Source organism: Miniopterus natalensis, chromosome 1 (assembly GCF_054644295.1).
Source record: "Miniopterus natalensis isolate mMinNat1 chromosome 1, mMinNat1.hap1, whole genome shotgun sequence".
Lineage (NCBI taxonomy): Eukaryota > Metazoa > Chordata > Mammalia > Chiroptera > Miniopteridae > Miniopterus > Miniopterus natalensis.
The window spans coordinates 46,473,220-46,492,197 of NC_142081.1; the positions used below are offsets into that span (position 1 = coordinate 46,473,220).

General features: G+C 35.3%; 1 protein-coding gene across 1 annotated transcript in view; it reads left to right on the plus strand.

Annotated features, from left to right (window-relative positions):
- Nucleotides 1-18,265, plus strand: part of ADAM10 (ADAM metallopeptidase domain 10) — a 120,068-nt gene extending 101,803 nt beyond the window's left edge. The window contains exons 11-16 of the mRNA XM_087821218.1: nt 486-636; nt 1,434-1,617; nt 2,307-2,415; nt 2,895-3,115; nt 14,288-14,414; nt 16,017-18,265. Coding sequence (XP_087677344.1) covers nt 486-636; nt 1,434-1,617; nt 2,307-2,415; nt 2,895-3,115; nt 14,288-14,414; nt 16,017-16,111 — 887 coding nt within the window. The 3' untranslated portion in view covers nt 16,112-18,265. The remainder of the gene's footprint in view (nt 1-485; nt 637-1,433; nt 1,618-2,306; nt 2,416-2,894; nt 3,116-14,287; nt 14,415-16,016) is intronic.
- Nucleotides 18,266-18,978: the final 713 nt, after the last annotated feature.

Sequence of the window (18,978 nt, forward strand, 5' to 3'; positions counted from 1 at the left end):
TGATTAGTACATAGGAGTTCATTGTACTTATTCTATTATTACTACTATGTAGGTTTGAAATTTTCTAACAAAAAAGGTTTAATTTGTTTCTGGTTGATAAATCGCTAACTTAATTTGTATTTGTGTAGTATAAATAGCGCTGTCATTGTTCAGTAAAGCTCAGTGTGGTATGGCCTAAATTAGAATGTTACCACTTCTAGAAGGGACTTTAGAGGAGACCATCAGGTCAAATCCCCTCACTATACATATGAGGAAATTGAGGCCCCCCAAAAGGGAAGCAAATTGCCCAGGCCACATTGCTAGTTAGTGACTGGGCCAGTGTTAGAATTAGGTCTCCTAATTTCCAAACTTCTAGATTGTTCTACCTTTCTTACACATCAAGGCTTTCCTTTCTCCTTTAATATGAGCCTCCAGAGAGTTTGTGAATTTTAAATCAAATTAATGTGTGCGTACAATGCTTAGTTTGTCTTGTTTATTTTCTCCAGAATCTGGCCAACCTATTTGCGGAAATGGAATGGTGGAGCAAGGTGAAGAATGTGATTGTGGCTATAGTGACCAGTGTAAAGATGATTGCTGCTATGATGCAAACCAGCCCGAGGGGAAAAAATGCAAGCTAAAACCTGGAAAACAGTGCAGGTGCCTTGCTAATTCAGTTATGTTTATGTTCCTATAAAGCCATCTGAATGCAGTTATGACAAATTTAAAACAGATTAAGAGATGCATATGGTTTCGAAACTTTGTTGTTGTTTTGTTTTACTTGTTTTTTTCACAATATATATTTTTTCTACTCCATAGCATTGGTTAGTGCACTGTTGTTGGCAGATTGAACTACTAGTAATTGTAATTTGTGTGGTGGGTGTTAAAAAAGACATGCCAAGGATGCTCAATAAAATACCTTTTATTTAATTCTTTAAAAATAGGACTATTGTCCATATTTTCAGAATCTTAATTTTAAATATTTAAGTAATATAGATTCCATACACTTTTATGACTTAGTATCATATAATTACTTCACTTGTGATATTACTTTGATAGTAATTGACATAAGCAATAGAATATTGTTTGTGCAATACTGGTCTGTTTAGCCTAGTTTGATTTTAGCATATAAATGGGAGGAAATTGATAAATTGACTAATGTATGATGTAACTATGAAAAACACTGATAACTTGCCTAATACTAAATCCATTTTATATTATAACCTTTCACTAACAACAAATAGGATAAGAATACCTTGCTTATAAAAATAAGACAGTCACTTTTCTACACTTACTAGAATGTTGAAAGTTAGTAGCCTATTAATCCAATACTTGAAGTTGTATATCAGTAACATACCACTTAAAACATGAGATTTATCATTTAAAAATTAGGACTGTATCTATATACATAAGAATTATCCTAGTGATTTTCTTAAATCATTTAATGTTTCTTCTAGTCCAAGCCAAGGTCCATGTTGTACAGCACAGTGTACATTTAAGTCAAAAACTGAAAAGTGTCGGGATGATTCAGACTGTGCTAAAGAAGGAATATGTAATGGAATTACCGCTCTCTGCCCAGCATCTGACCCTAAACCAAACTTTACAGACTGTAATAGGCATACACAAGTATGCATTAATGGGGTAAGCATTTGATTTATATATTTTTAATTTAGTTTTATAAAATCAGCTTTTTCAGAATAGTTGTTGACACTTAAAGCTGTATAGTTAAAGTAATTAATCTCTGTCCCTGTTTCAATAATATTCCTATCTATTTCCTCCCAAAGCCATAATGCAGTATATAGCTGGTGGCATTCTGTTAGTTACTGACTTGCCTTTCATCTTCCCACTGTGTGTGTTTGATATTCTCGAGAGAAAAATAGTTAAACAACTAGTCATGTGACTTTGTACTGCTTTTGAGTTTTACAAATTAATATCTTTAAGTAGCCTAAATAAAAGAACGTGAAGCCTTTAAAGCTTTCCTGATTAAATGATCACTTTCTTCTACATGAGGAAAAGTTCATTTTTCTTTTCTTATGAAGGAGCCTTAATAACATAAAATTGATGCTCATCTACTCTTTGTTTTTGCTTTGTAAAGATTTTTTAAAAGTTGCTATTTCTTTAAGAGATGTACTATCTTATTTGCACTTACTCTTTTTCGAATGTGTTTACATTATCCATTTCTGATATTAATCTTTGCTTTCTTCCCCAGTTTGTATTTCTACTTAGTTATTTTAGCATTGGAGGCTTATATCTGCCTGTCTGTTACTCTGAACAGTAAATAGGCTTGACTGTATAGGGATTAAATAATTGATCTTCTCTTTTTCTTTCAGCAATGTGCAGGTTCTATCTGTGAGAAATATGGCTTGGAGGAGTGTACCTGTGCCGGTTCTGATAGCAAAGATGATAAGGAATTATGCCATGTCTGCTGTATGAAGAAGAGTAAGACTTTTTAAAATATAAGAAGAGTATAAAATTTGTTTCGAACACCTTATTTCCTCTTATATTTTAAGTGTTAAACTTTGATATGCACTTTGCACAGATAATTTCCAGCTAAAATGATCCTCTTGAGAAAAATTTTAAATGTAGCTTAGCATTGTGTTTCTAGTATTAGGTCTCTACAGTGTTTTCAAAATGATAAACTAGACAAAAAACTTGTCAGTTTTATAGAAATAATTAATATAAACACTGTTAAAAGATTTTAAAGCCATTGTAGGCACTAAGTCAAGAGTTGCTGGTTGTTTACTTATATTGTTACATTTAAGGTGAATTACCAGTGGTGTTGTCTAGCCTAACTAATGAAAGTGTATGCAACATGTCATGATAGTGATGTTAGGCAGTTTCTTCCTTTATTCCCTTTCTCCCCAACTAGCCCATTAGGAAATCTGATCTTCAACTTATATTTGGCACTTCTTTTCCAGTGGACCTATCAACTTGTGCCAGTACAGGGTCTGTGCAGTGGAGCAAGCATTTCATGGGTCGAACCATCACCCTGCAACCTGGATCTCCTTGCAATGATTTTAGAGGCTACTGTGATGTTTTCATGCGGTGCAGATTAGTAGATGCTGATGGTCCTTTAGCTAGGCTTAAAAAGGCAATTTTCAGTCCAGAGCTGTATGAAAACATTGCTGAGTGGATTGTGGTAAGTATAGTTTTTACTTATAAAGAAACCTTACCTTAAAATACTTTGATCATAATTTTACTTGGCCAGAGGTCACCAATGTTACAAGAAAATCACTTTTCTGTTTATACTGGAATTACTTTATCTCAAGAATGATTTTTAAAGTTCAAATATCCCTGGGTATTATTTTCTTCTAAAGTGGTCAGAATCTCCGCATGTTTATCGTTTATAGATTGGTTGGAAGGTGATGGGAGTCGTTCTGTTTTAACTCTGCACCCTAGTTCGTTTCCCGGATGGGTTACTTCCTCCTTTGGTCCATATGATTAGGACATTTTCATGGGAGTTTTTCCTCGAGTTGTTTTGGAAAGCCCTGCTTGGTTTTTATACTTCTCCCTTGTCTCAATATGACAGATAGCCAGCTGCGGGTTCTACTTTGCTGAACAGGAGAGATGAAAGAGAAATTGGTGATTTTCTGAAGGTTTTTTCTGATGTTTCAGTATAATTTCTGGGTCTTCATCTTGTCCGTGATAGGAATGTTGAACAGGGTAAGATCAGATACAGAGCCTTTTGCAGATTTGTTAATGATTATGGATGTTCATTCCAACATAAATCCACTGAACTGTATTATTTTTAAGCCCACATTTCTCCAAGTTGTACAGATGTTAAATTACCTGAAATTTTCTTAGAAGATTGCTGAGAATGACTATCTTAAGTCACTTAAATTTTCATGTTTCTAAGTGATTACATTAAAATATAAGTAGAAAGCGTGCAGGTGATGTATTTTAGAATGTGCTATACCTGAACTGAATGAGTTTGCTTTGGAAATTGACTTAGAACTCAGCTCTTCCCCTAACCCCCTCCCCCAATTTTTTTCACCTTTTATTGTGTGTGTTCAGGACTGAGGATGCCTCAAAAGCACACCAAAAAGTTGTTTGTGTGGATTGTCACTCTTTTTGGTACTCTTAGAATAATAATCTTCTACAGTAATAATTTTGGAATTATCTCTAGCATTAAATGGTGCTTATTACACATAGGAAGAACAATACTTTGCATGTTAGAATATGTGGTTTTTAGATATGTAATGACTATGTGGTGGGAGGATCATTGAAGTTGGAATTAGGAGACCTAGGTCTTAAACCAAATAATTGGGCAATTGATTTAACTTAGGTATCTTTAAAACTTGATTTATTACTCATTTTTGTACTCCTGTGCATGGTGCATAGTAGGTGTTCAGAAAATATCTGTTAAAACAAGGGTGCCTTGTGACACTGGTGAAGTGGAATAAGTACAAGCTTGGGAATTACAGAAGGATTCAGATCATCCTCTGGCCTTTGTCAGTTCTATAACTTCAATTAACTTATCTTTCTTGGTCCTATACTTCACTATTTTCAACTCAGATACAGTTCTTTTTTCAGATTACCTCTATTAAGAATAAGTTGTGGGGGAAAAAAAAAAGAATAAGTTGAGATCTGGTATACTTGCCTACTATAGAGGACAATATGTTCTGAAAAGAAATCTGATAATGGTGATCTCAGAATTATGTTCCACTGACTATATGCTGTGCCAGGTATTTTAGGTTTTCTAGATAGGTTATCATGTCATCTAAAAATAGTATTTTTTCACTTTTCTTCATTTTCTTTAATCTTGACTCAATTTTATTTAGAATTTTAGAAGCTCATTTGTTCCTATTAAAATATTTGATAGAAATGATCTTTTTATTTAAAGTATTTTTAAAACCTGTTTTCATATTTTAGATTTGAGGATTTAGTGAAATTCTGCTTACAATGAATTAGCAATATGAGTCTTTTCTTGTACTCTGAAACTCATTAATCAGGCACTTTTAGGTTTCTGTAAGTTTGCTTGAATGTAGAAATGCTTTTATTTTATATCATTGTTGATATTCACATGCCACTCTTTGGATAGCATGGTCCGTAATGCCTGAAGGGTACCACTAGGCTGTTGCTGCATTTGTGGGCATTAACCACGTCAAACAGTAAGATAACAAACATCCAGTTCCCTATAAGTTATTTGTCTCATTTGTGTTACCTGCAGAGTTCACTAGTATATAGAGTTTATTTTGCTACATTAATAGCTCATGCTTTGGTCTTTCATCATGTCAGGAAAATGTCCTTTTAGTTAGTCATATAGGTCATTAGGACGCTCTGGTGTAAGAAGCTATGAAAGGAATGAGGGATTAGTTTCACTTACTTTTCTTTTCAGTGGTTCCTGGTAGCTTTTTGCCTCCTTTCTGTTGTATACTGTTGCATCTTTTCTCCTTGTGTAGGGTAGCATAGGAAGAACCTAAGCAGTTTAATGCTTCAGGGCATGTTACTGACTGCTACTGGTACCATGGAAATGATGTGATAAAGATTTTTACTTTCTTTTTTGGAATAAAGTTGTTTCTGACATTGTTTTGAATGTATTTCTCAAAAATATGTTTACTGTATTTGTTAAGTGCCTACTGTGTATCTATCTGGCCAGTAGATAATGCTAAAATTGGGTTTATCAAGGACTTACCAAGTTCTTGAAAGGTTTGAGAACATATACCAGTAAATCTATTGAAACCCTGTATCATTATCTCCTTTTCTTTGAATGGGGGTTTGAGGGCATTGATCATTCTTTTTCAGTTTCTTTCAGAGTTATTGATGTGTTCAGATTTTCTATGTCTTTTGTATTAGGTTTGACATTGTAGAAACCATCTTTGACCTTGATTTTTTTTTTCTTTCAAATTTATCATTGTATTTTCCCCTCCCTTTTAAAATAATTGCCTGTTATTTTGTGGTTTTTTGAATTTTTAATTTGTTTTACAGGAGTTTCACTTTTAAAATTTTTGTTTTGACAATAACCAACTGTATTTCTCATTTTTCAGTTAATTTTTGCTCTCATATTTTGCTGTACTTATATGAACTTAAGTATTAAGTATCCGGTATTCTTTATGAAAGATTTAGAGCAGTGTTTCTCAGGAGTTTCATACAATAATAGATCCATGTGTTTATGGTCAAATAAATCTGGAAAACATTGCCTACTACAGTCCCCTCTCACAGATTTGTGAGAATATTGTGAGAAATTCTGCAATAAAAAAAACTTTTAAACCTTATTTTCAAACTTACCTGACCCCAGAAATCTTTGTTCATGTAAGGCTTATTAAACCTTAAATATCCTTAGAAGTCACTTGGGGGAACATTAAGAGCAGCTGTTCTCATCCTTGTTATATGTGTGAATCACCTTAGGGCTTAGACCCATTAATTCAGAATCTCTTGGGGTGGGGCTTAAGTATTTCTGAGGAGGAGCAGGATTGAGAACTAACCCCTTCAGCTAGAACAGGGATTGGCAAACTATGGCTCATGAGCCAGATTCAACCCATTGCCTGTTTTTTTGTATGGCTCACAAGCTAAGAATGGTTTCACATTTTAAAATAGTTATAAAAAATCAAAAGATATTATCAGAATAATATGCTTTTGAAAAATATATGAAATTCAGATTTCATTGTCTATAAATAATGATGTATTGGAACATGGTCACAGCCATTTGGTTACATATTGTCTATGACTGCTTTTGTACTTTGAGTAGTTGCAAAAGAGACTGTATGGCCCCACAAAGCCTAAAATATTTATCTGACCTTTTATAGGAAATGTTTGCCAGCCCCTGACCTAGAGCAGTGGATCCAAAGTATAGTCTCCTAACCATCAGCAGCATCACCTGGGAATTTGATAGACATGCAAATTAACAGGCCACTGAGCCAGTAGGTGATGGTGCATGCTGAAGTTTGGAAACCATTTTTTTTCAGTCTTTGCTATGTAATAACTCCTTTTAAAAAGACTTGTAACAGAAAATTTCTACTTTGTCATTCTAATATGCTGAAAGTGGAAGATAGCTATGGTCCTTCATTGCCTAGTGGAATAGGCCACATAGCTGTCACTTATGAAACTTGAACAACAGAGTTGCAACATTGTCACAGGATTTAGCATATGGTAAGGATTCAGTATACATTTGCTAGGTGAATGAAGCAGATTTTTTTTTTTTTTTAAATATATCTATTGATTTCAGAGAGAGAGGGAAGGAGAGAGAGAGAGAAATAGAAACATCAGTGATGAGAGAGTCGTTGATTGGCCGCCTCCTGCATACCCCCAACTGGGGATCGAGCCTGCAACCCGGGCATGTGACCTGACCAGGAATCGAACCCTGATCGCCTGGATCCTAGGTCGATGCTCAACCGCTGAGCCACGCCTGGTCGGGTGCAGATTTCTTAAATGTCATTATTTATATAGCAGAGAATAAAAATTGTTCATATTCACTTTGAGACTATAATGTTTTTAGGTTTCTCTCAGTGGTATTTTATCATGCCAGCCCAGGCAGAGTTTAAGTAACTAAAAGATTAGACCCACCTGCTTTCTTCTTGGCAGATTGGTGTTGAGGGGTGGCACATGGGGTGTTGAAGAATAGAACGTTTAATCCAAGTTCAGACTAGAGTATCCTCCGAAGGGTAGAAAAGAAGCTCTCTGCCCCTGCAGGATGGCATAATCAGTATCACCACAAGGAATTGTGGGCCCCACATGGTTTTGTAACCCATAGAAAGTCTCGAGTGTGTTTGCTGAGAGGGAGAGTTACACATTGGAACATCCACTGAAAGGATTATATAGTTGACTTTTTCTGGGGATCTTTAGAAACAGTAAAGATTATTTTATGTCTGAAGAGACTTGAGTGCATGTGTTGCCCCTTTTGCCTCACAGTTTTTTGAGGTGGTACCTGTTTAATCATTTTCTTATCCTATAGGTCCTTTTTGTTTATATAGATTATTAAATAAAAACTATTATAATTGGTACATAACAAATTAGACTGGTAAATAAACTTTTGAATGTCTTCTCTTTGTCTCTTAAGTTTCACTTAACACTCTTGTATCTATGAAAGATAATAGCTTGGTGTATAATTACACATTAAACGCTTGTTGAATAAATGATAGCTTTCTTTTCTTTCCGACTCTGATAAGTGGGCAAATTGTGATCTTTTCTTTTGAGATAGAACACATATTTTACATTTATTAACCTGGTTGGTATTCTTTCCCCTAATTTTATAGTACTATATGCAAAAGAGGATATGATTTAGTATTTAATACACTCTCTGATAATTCGTTTTTAAAGGGAGTATTAAAAAATTCCTTCTACCAAAGGTGGCTATACTTACTAACACTCTCAAATACACCATTGTTTTTAGTTTTTCTTGCTCTCTTTTATTCACGATGTTCCAGTTCTCAGACACTAAACTCTGAAAAGCTATTGTTGTCATTAAAACACCTGAATCTTTGGGCTTTTGAGATACATAGTTACCTAAAAAATTTGGAGAAAGACCAAAAACACTGCTAGAAGGAACTGCAAGTTCTCAAGGACCTGGGTGCCACATTCTAGTAAATATCTGTTGACCTGAACTTAGACTAGGTCCTTTTGACTTTTGTTTTCTACTAAGTTAAAACCATTATTAAAGCCAGGCCTTGTCTCTCCAGTCTCTTTGTGTTACTGCCATGTTTCTTGCCATCTTTTTAATTTTTATTTATTAATTTCTAAAAAATGTATCTTTATTGATTTCAGAGAGCGGAAAGGAGAGGGAGACAGAGATAGAAACATCAATGATGAGAAAGTCATTGATCAAGCCCACAACCCGGGCATGTGCCCTGACTGGGAATCGAACCCCGATTGCCTGGATCCTAGGTCAATGCTCAACCACTGAGCCATGCCCGACTGGGCTCTTGCCATCTTTTTAAAAAAACCGCATATATGTACTGAAAAACTAGCATCAGAGTTATCAAAACCACGATTTTTGTGAACATTCTAGAAATAATAACTGAGCTGTTAGAAGTGTTTCAAAAAAGTCAGTATTTGGACTAATGACTCATCTGCAGTAACTCATTCAACACATACTTTTTTGTGGGTTAGGTACTGAGTTTATAGTACATAAATTCAAGGAGCTCACAGTCCAGTTTGGGGTAGAGAAGACAAGCATGCACGTTGAAAAATATTTCAAGTTCTGCATGGTGTTTTCACAGAAAACAGGAGAAACTATTTGGGGAAGGTCTCTTTAAGGAGGTGATGCCAAAGCTAACTTCTTAAGGACTAGTAGAAGTAGAAGGTACAGATTGATGTTTTACGAAGAAGGAGCCCCTGAAAAAGTCACAGAATTATGAATTTTTTTAAATAAAAAATTTCTTTTTTCTTTTTGAAAAGTGTGATTATCTTTTTTTTTTTTTAATTCGCAAAGTAATATATTGAAAAGACTGCCTTCTTTTTACCCTGCAGCCCACTTTTCTCAAGATGAGTTTTTTTGTGTATTCTTCAGAAACTATATCGTTAGAATATATATTTGAAAAAACAAATGGAATTATATATATACTTTGCTGCACCTTATGTGCTCAAGTTTTGTTTTCTTTCTCTTACTTAATAGTCTATCTTGGAGATCTTTGGTAGGAAGATTTTGAAGAAGGGTTTTACATAGAAGGGTGACATAGTCAATTCTGCTTTTCAGGTAGTTGTAATACTGATTACCAGGTGGAAGATGGTTTTGAGCAGGGAAGACTTGGAAGGATGGAAATGTGTTAGAGAATATAATGAACATTAGGAATAGGAGTGCATCTTCCATAAAGATGTAGTATGAAGTAGTAGGAAGCCCAAAGTAGTAGGAAGACCCTTGACCCTTTATGCCTATGGATTTTGGATCACATTAGAGGTGATACTGCCTCCCCAGAGGCTATTTGGAAATGTCCAGTAGTTGTCACATTAACTGAGGGGTTCTACTAGTATTTGATGGATGAGTACCAGAGATGCTAAACTGCTTGCATTGCTCAGAACGGTCCCATACCACAATGCCAGTATATCTGCACTGAGTACGAAGCACTGATCTGCATCCTAATCACTGGTGTGCTTCTTTAAAATGTAGTTGGTTGGTCCCTCCACTAACCAGAACAGCTGAATTGGAACTTGTAGGGTTGTGACCCCAGAATCTCTTATTTTAATAAGCATATGAGATAATTCTTAGATCTACTCAGAGATGGGAGCCATTTCTTTACCATGTGAGTGGTTATTACTTGAGCAGCTCTTCCCAGTCATACGACTCCTCTTTCTACAGCCAATCAGATAGTCTTGGCTTTCCCCAAAACTCTCAGGCAAGTAGTAGGGTAGAAAGATGGAACTAAGGAGCTAGTGTTCAGTGTTATCCATTCAGCTAATATACTGTATGTGAGTATAGATCAGAGGTTGATAGACTATGGTCCATGGGTCAAATCTGGTCTGCTCCCTGTTTCTGTAAATATAGTCATTCCTCAGTATCCATGGGGGCTTGGTTCCAGGACCCCCCACAGATACCAGAATTTGCAGATGCTCATGCTTCTTATTTAAAATGGCCTAGAACAGTGCATACAGTTGACCTTCTGTATCCGTGGATTGAAAATAGTACTGTTCTCGATCTGTGGTTGATTGAATCCATAGATGGGGAACCCGAGAAGAAGGAGGGATGACTGTAACGTCTTAAAGGAATGTAGCCCTACTCATTTGTTCACCTGTTAGCTATAGCTGCTTTTGTACCACAGTGGCAGAAATGAGTAGTTGTGACAGAGACTGTATGGCTTACAAAGCCTAAAATATTTATCATTTGGCCCTTTGTAGAAAAAGTTTGTTGACCTCTGGTAGAGACCAGTAGCTGTCAGTTTTGGTTGCATAATGGAATCATCTGGGCAGTTTTAACAAAATTACTGATGTTAGGATCTTACCCCTACCCCATTTAGGTCTGGGATTTGGACTGGGTGTCTGAGTTTTAAAAACTTTCCAGGGGAGTATAATGAGCAGCCAAGGTTGAGGCACTGGTATAGAGAAGGAAGAACTCACATACAGCAGTACAGACTGGTGATTTTGGTTCTTACTAGGTCAGAGTGTCAGAAATCCAGACAGTGGAGAGTGAAGGAAGCCCTGCTTCATTAAATGCCATAGTGGGCTTATTATTTGAGGATGAATAAAACAAAACGAAAACAACAGAAGACTCTAGGAAATTTACATAACAGGGAAAGGGAATATTATTGTAGTATTTAGTGAGAACAGTTCTCTGAACATTGTTTTCTATAGAAACCCAAAGAAAATTTTAGAAAACTACCTGGCAATTTCAGTAGGACACAAGAAATGGCTCAGAAAAGTAGATTGTAAACTATGGTTTCCAAGCAAGATTCAGCTTTGTAAACAAGTCTTGAATGGTGTATATATTGTTTTAGAAAATTTGAATGAGTTGCCAGCATTTAAAAATAGATTTCACATAAAAATTCAGATTTGTAGCTTCTCTTAAAAAAACCCAAATCTTTCAGCAGTAAGGCTGAATTATATTAGGCCTTACTCTCTTTTCTTGAACAATTCATTTCTAAAGCCATTAGGTGAGGCCAAGCAAGGTAGGCCGTTCATGCCAGTTGGGGGAGCTATACTGGCACAGAGCAGGGTGTTGGAGCCTGACCAGATGAGGCAGGATGGAAGGAGAGGAAGACTAGTATGGGTCTAGTTAGAGCCCGAGCAGGATGAGAAAGGTGCCCTGTTGATGGTCAGCTGGCTTGGGATATCAGTACAAATGCTGTGGGAGGGTGTCTGCATAGGAGGGGTAGTTCTAAAAGGAACTAGGGCTTCATGGAGAAATGGCTGGTTCCAGGGCTGGGGCAGGGAAAGAACAAGATGAACCTAGAACTTTTACTTTGTGTCAGAAAATAAAGTGCTCAAAGAATCGTGGGACATGCCCAAAAGACACAATAATGATAGTAATGGATTATAATCCATTGAGTAAAATAGGAAACCATGAGGGAATAAATAAATGAATAAATTAAAAGTTTGATGAAGAACAGGATATTTACATAGTTCCAAATTATGTTCCTACAAAATAACTCATTGACTATAAAAGAGAAGAGTATCTTTATGATAAAGTTTGGCAGATAACACCCTAATCAAGTGACCAAATTAACTTCACCAATAATGATATTAAAATCATGTGTCACCTGATAGGATTCAGTGAGAAGAACACAGCATTACTTTTGTGATATCCTTCCCAAAGATATATGACCTGAATCTAACCATAAGGAAACATCTGAGAAATCCAAATTGAAGGACATTTTGATACAAAATAACTGGCCTATACTCTTCCAAAGTGTCATGGTTATATAAACCAAGGAAAGACTGGAATGTTTCCAGATTGTAGGAGACTAAAGAAATATGGCAGCTAAATGCAGTGTATAATTCTGAATTGGATAATATTGGGACAAATGGCAAAACTTGAGTGGGGTCTGAGGATTAAATGGTTGGTAGTAGTCAGTGCTAATTTCCTGATTGATGATTGTGATACGGTTATGTAGGAAAACACCCTAATGTAGAAGCTATATGCTAAAATGTTCAGGTGTAACAGGGCGTCATGCTAGCAATGTACTCTCAGATGGTTCCAGTTTTTTAAAAGTTCTTTGTGTTATACTTGTAACTTTTCAATAAGTTTGAGATTCCTTCAAAATTAAAGCAAAAATATGTGTAGCCTGGCTGGGTGTGGCTCAGAGGTTGAGCATCAACCTAGGATCCAAGAGACTGAGGTTTGATTCCTGGTCAGGGCACATACCTGGGTTTTGGGCTTGATCCCCAGTTGGGGGCATGCAGGAGGCAGCTGATCAATGACTCTCATCATTGATGTTTCTCTCTCTCCCTCTCCCTTCCTCTCTCTGAAATCAATAAAGATATATATATATATATATATTTTAAAAATGTATATATAGGAAAGGCTTTATGCACATATGGAAAAGTCGCCTGGGGTATTTTGCCACAACATGCATTTTTTTTGGTTTTGTTTCTATTACATTAATTACATTGTTACTGCTGGATAAAGAAAATAGTATGGCTCTAGCTGGTTTGGCTCACAATGGGTATAGCACTGGCCTAGGGACTGAAGGATCCTGGGTTTGATTCTGGTTAAGGGCACATACCTCAGTTACAGGATCCCTGGCAAGGGCGAGTGCAGGAGGCAACCAGTTGATGTGTCTCTCTCACATTGACGTTTCTCTCTCTCTCTCTCTCTCTCTCTTTCTCTCTCTTCTCTATCTGAAAAGCAGTGGAAAAAATATCCTTGGGTGACAATTGAAAAAACAACAGTATAGAATAGAAGTAGTGGGCTGTTTGTTATAAGACCCTAGGTCATAAAAAAATCTTAAGTGAAATTTTATACGTAATAATTAGCTATAACTACATATGTATTATAACAGTCTGTGTTAAGCCAATGTGAAAGTTCATAGTTTTAAAGTTGTGACTATTTTGTACATGCTATGTCAAAAATAGAATATTTTGAATTGCAAAATAGACATAATTTATTAAGAATGGGATCAGTATTTTTTCTATAAATTATACCAAATTTTGAAGGTTTTTTTGTTTAGTTAATTGATTTGTTTAATATGATTTAAGTTAGAAGTAAAATTTTTAGTCTCTTTTTAGACTGGGTAAAGTTTGCCTGCTTCTAGAATATGTATATCCTACATTTTTCATGTTAAAAAGACCATTATACATAACAGATACTGTGATATATATATATATAACATAATGAAAATTAAGATATATAAAAACAATTTTACAACAGTAGACTGAGTCTCAGATTGCAAATGAAATAGAGTAACAGGAAAAGGGGGCCTCAGAAAAGATAGAATTTTAGTCCTAACTTTGATGACTAGAAAAAAATAGAGTATAAAACTCTGTCCTATAGTAGAATTTAAAGTAATATACCTAAATTCAATGGAGAGTATAAAAGCAAATAAATGTAGTCTCTATGAATAATAGGCCAAAAAGGGGAAATATTTAAACCAGAAAATATTTAATAACATGGAAAAATATAATATAAACTGTATGCAAGATGACCCCAGTTTTGTGTTTATCCATGTATGTGACATAGTTATATAGAAAAGAGACTAACAGGAAAATAAGGTTGAGTAGTTTCCTGTACGAAGTGAAGTTATGGGTGATTTTTGTTTTCTCTTTTATACTTTTTTTATACTTAAAAAATTAATATGGTTTAACTTTTATGATATCTATACAACTCTTAACCAACAAATGTTTTTAAAAATTAAAATGTAATGTATTCTGTTCTGTATTTTATATAATATAAAATATTCTAAAATATTTTGTAGTTTTTTCAATAGAAATAACTGTTTATTTCTAGGATAATTGGTGGGCAGTATTGCTTATGGGAATTGCCCTGATCATGTTAATGGCTGGATTTATTAAGATATGCAGTGTTCATACTCCGAGTAGTAATCCAAAGTTACCTCCTCCTAAACCTCTTCCAGGTAAGACAATTTGAATAAGGTATATCTTTTTATAACATAGAACCTTTCAGCAAGTAGAATTGAATTACAAATGAGTCTCTAGTAACTGATTTTGTAGTACTTTCTCCTTGACAATGGGATTACTGGATAAATTATTTAGTTGATTTCTAAGTGTTTTTTTAAATCAATCCAATCTAGCTAATTATTACCAACTTAATGTTAATCTAGACTGAGTGTCTAAAAAACATTTAGACCTAGAAAGCTTTGTTTTTGCTTGGTACTTATTTTCATTCTCTTTTCAGATTCTAAAATCTTCCATTTTTGTTTTAAATGATTTGTTCTTCTATTCTAATAGCTGTGCTTCTGTTACTGTTTTAATGTTCATGCTCATCGAATGTTTTCTGGCACATAAACTCGTTTTCTCTAGGGATGATGCTTATGGGGAAGCACAGTCTGTGGGAGAGTCTTGGGGCTGGAGGCTTTTAGTCACTAATGACCACTCCTCATCTCTGACAGTGACTCCTCGGGTTTGGCCTTCGCCCTTCACTTCTCAGGATTTAGGCGAGCTCCTGGGCTTTACCTGGAGCAAGCGCTCTGGGTTCCTTAGTCCCCTTATTTCTCCCTCACCTTCCCCAAGGTATTTGTGGCTTCTGTGCTGCCCTTGGGACTCCTGGGCCAGCACCCTGTTCACTGGTTTGGGGTGAACATTGTTCCAAGGCACTGGCAGAGGAGAGCCAGCGCTAAAAGACAGCAGCTGCCTTTTCTCCAACAGTCGCCTCCCGCAGACTTCACATGAAGCCTCTTGTCTTACACCAAATTCACCACCCTACAGAAAGCACGTTAAAACTAGGGGTTTCTTAAAGTTTTCTCCCATTGTCCCTCAGTTCTTTTCCTGCACTGACCCATCTTGGGGCAAGAGAGCTCAGTATTCATGCTGGGATAATATATTGGTTGGACCTCATTGCCTCACTACAGTTTTTAGATGTGTTACCAGTTATGGTCTCATTCATTAAAATCAATTCTTGTACTTGATTTCACTTTAAGCAAATTCCACTTTTAAAACTTAAAAAACAACAGCACCCTAGCTGCTATTTATTGAACCCTCACAAAAAGTGTTAGATCATTTTTACATGAATTAGCATGTCATTCTCACAAATAGACTGCATGAGTTCCTTATTATCCCTGTTTTACAGACAAGGCACTTGAGTTGCAAAGACGTTAAGTTATTTGCTCAAAGACACTCAGTAATTTCTTTGTCATAGATCTTGTCCTCAGAATCCATATTAGTTAGTAAGTTGTAGCTGTTGAGCACTGGAGAGTGGCTAGTCTTGTTGAGATGTGTTTGAACGCTTAGTGTACAAAAAAGAATGAAATATTTCATCAATTTATTGTCACATCTTGAAATAATATTTTGGCTATATTGGGTTAAGTGAAATAAAAATTACTCAATTTATTTATTTTTTATTCTTATTACAGCTACTGAAAATTTAAAATTACATATATGGCTTATATTATATTTCAGTTGGGTAGTACCAGTCTAGATCCTTTCTTACTGATATGGCAGCTTTGTTTTTAAAGAGTGTAAAGCTCACAGTAAATCTATCTTTTGTTTGTAACTCACAGGCACTTTAAAGAGGAGGAGACCTCCACAGCCCATTCAACAACCCCAGCGTCAGAGGCCCCGGGAGAGTTATCAAATGGGACACATGAGACGTTAACTGCAGCTTTTGCCTTGGTTCTTCCTAGTGCCTACAATGGGAAAACTTCACTCCAAAGAGACACCTATTAAATCATCCCCAAACTAAACCCTCACAAATAACAGTTGAAGAAAAAATGGCAAGAGATCATGTCCTCAGACCAGGTGGAATTACTTAAATTTTAAAGCCTGAAAATTCCAATTTGGGGGTGGGGGGTGGAAAAGGAACCCAATTTTCTTATGGACAGATATTTTTAACCTAATGGCACAAAATGTTAGAATATTATTATGTGCCCTGTGTTCCCTGTTCTTCGTTGCTGCATTTTCTTCACTTGCAGGCAAACTTGGCTCTCTATAAACTTTTATCACAAATTGAAATATATATATATATTTTTTTCAACTGCCAGTCAAGGCTAGGAGGCTCGACCACCTCAACATTGGAGACATCACTTGCCAATGTACATACCTTGTTATATGCAGACATGTATTTCTTACGTACACTGTACTTCTGTGTGCAATTGTAAACAGAAATTGCAATATGGATGTTTCTTTGTATTATAAAATTTTTCCGCTCTTAATGAAAAATTACTGTTTAATTGACATACTCAGGATAACAGAGAATGGTGGTATTCAGTGGTCCAGGATTCTATAACGCTTTACACAGGCAGTTTTGAAATGAGAATCAATTTCCCTTTCCCTTATGATGGAGTTGGTTCTGATATTCATTTTGTCTTTATCAAATGGCTGCTAAGAGCACATGAGTGACTACGCTGAAGAACACAGTTAAGTGTTGTGCAAACTGGACATATGCAGCATACTACTTCAGAGTTAGTTCTTTATGTAAGTGTCTGATTTCTGCTTATTTTAAACTTTCTAATTCAATTCCATTTTTGAATTGATAGGTGACATTTTATTCATGCTTCAGTAGAAATTATGTCAATGAAATGATTCTTTTTATTTGTAACCTCTTGCATTTCCATATATCTAAAGTATGCTAATTATGTTTTTGGTTTTTGTCTGACACGGAAAAGAAAAGCTGTGTCTTTTATCAAAATATATGAACAATTTTTTCAGCATATCATCACTGATCATTGGTAACCACTAAAGAAGAGTGATTTGCTCAACTAGTAGTTAAAATTGTAGATAGGCCGCCTGACATTTTTCCCCCTAAAATATTTTAACAACAATGGAGGTGAAACAGCACAATGTCCCATTCCAGATTTATTTTTTAAATAGATGTAAATAATTGGCTTTTTAAAGAAAGAAAGCAAAAGCATTTAATGTATTAACAGGCTTGTTGCTATGCAGGAATGGAAGGGGGCATTACAAGAATATTTTAAGCTTGTGACATATTTATTGCTTCTGTTTTCCAACTACATCACTTAAATTAGACATAAATAGCTATGATTTTCCTGGCTTCATGTAGGAGGCAAATTTAGGGAAAGTTGAAAAAATTTGTGTTTTGGCTTCTTTTTTTCCTTTTTTTCTTAAGAGTATAAGGTTTACACAATCATTCTCATAATGTGACGCAAGCCAGCAAGGCCAAAAATGCTAGAGAAAATAATGGGATCTCTTCCTTGTAAACTTGTACAGTACGTGGTGACTTTTTTCAAAATACAGCTTTTTGTACATGATTTAGAGACAAATTTTGTACATGAAACCCCAGATAGACTATAAATAATTCTAAACAAACAAGTAGGTAGCTATGTATGTAATTGCTTTTAAATCATTTAAATGCCTTTGTTTTTGGACTGTGCAAAGGTTGGAAGTGGATTTGCATTTCTAAAATGGTGACTTATTCTGCAAGAGTTCTTAGTAACTTCTTGAGTGTGGTAGACTTTGGAACATGTACATTTTTTGCTTGTAATGTTATCCTGTGGTAAGGTTTTGGCAGGTCTACACTGCCCTGTTTTCTTTTGAGTCTAAGTTAAATGTTTTCTGAAAAGAGATATGTGCACTGAACTCTCCATGGCAGATCAAGATGTGGTAAAACAACAGGATCAAGACAAATGAGATCTAATACTACTGTCAGTTTAATGTCCACTGTGTTTTATACAGTATCTTTTTGTTCACTTTGGAAATTTTTACTAAAAATTGCAAAAAATAAAGTATTGTGCAAAGATGTAAGGTTTTTTGAAACTTGAAATGCATTAATAAATAGACTTGATGAAATCAACTTGAAGGTTCCATTCTTTTGAACTCTTGAGAACTGCCACAAGAAACTTCCCACTAGGCAAATTTTTCTTACTAAATGAAAGAGATTGTTAAGTAGAAAGAGGATTGTCTCTTTCCATACAAGTACAGATAACTTTAATTCCTGGTTAGGAGTCCATGTAAAAAAATTAGGATTAGATACCTCTACACATTGAACATTTAAAAAATACTTAACCTCAACTGCTTTATTTCCAATTTAGCATTACACTATTTTCAATCACTATTCAATGTGTTTAAAAGTGTTCGTCTTGGTGGAAGAGCTGACATTTTGGAAACTGCACTTATTGACAGTAAGTCCTCACTTGGTCCATAGGTTCTGCTACTTAAAGTGAAACGATGTACATATAACAAAACCAGGTTTACCATAGGCTAATGGACACAAACAAGAGTTAAATTCCTACAACATCTCATCAGAGTTATAGTAAAATGCTGAATGAAACAATGTTATTCAAGGACCTACTATATAAGTATTTTGCAAAATTTGGAATGCAAAGCACCTCATTTATTTAAAAAGTCTAGTTTAATAAGTGTCCTTTAAACTCTTGAGCCTCATTTTTCTGCTTTTTCAAATTCATAGCAAATAAAGAGAGACTGGACATTTCAACCTTGTCTAGAAAAAGAAGGATAAGCCCAGAATGGTGCCCTGCATAAAATAATCTGCCCCCAATTCTTTTT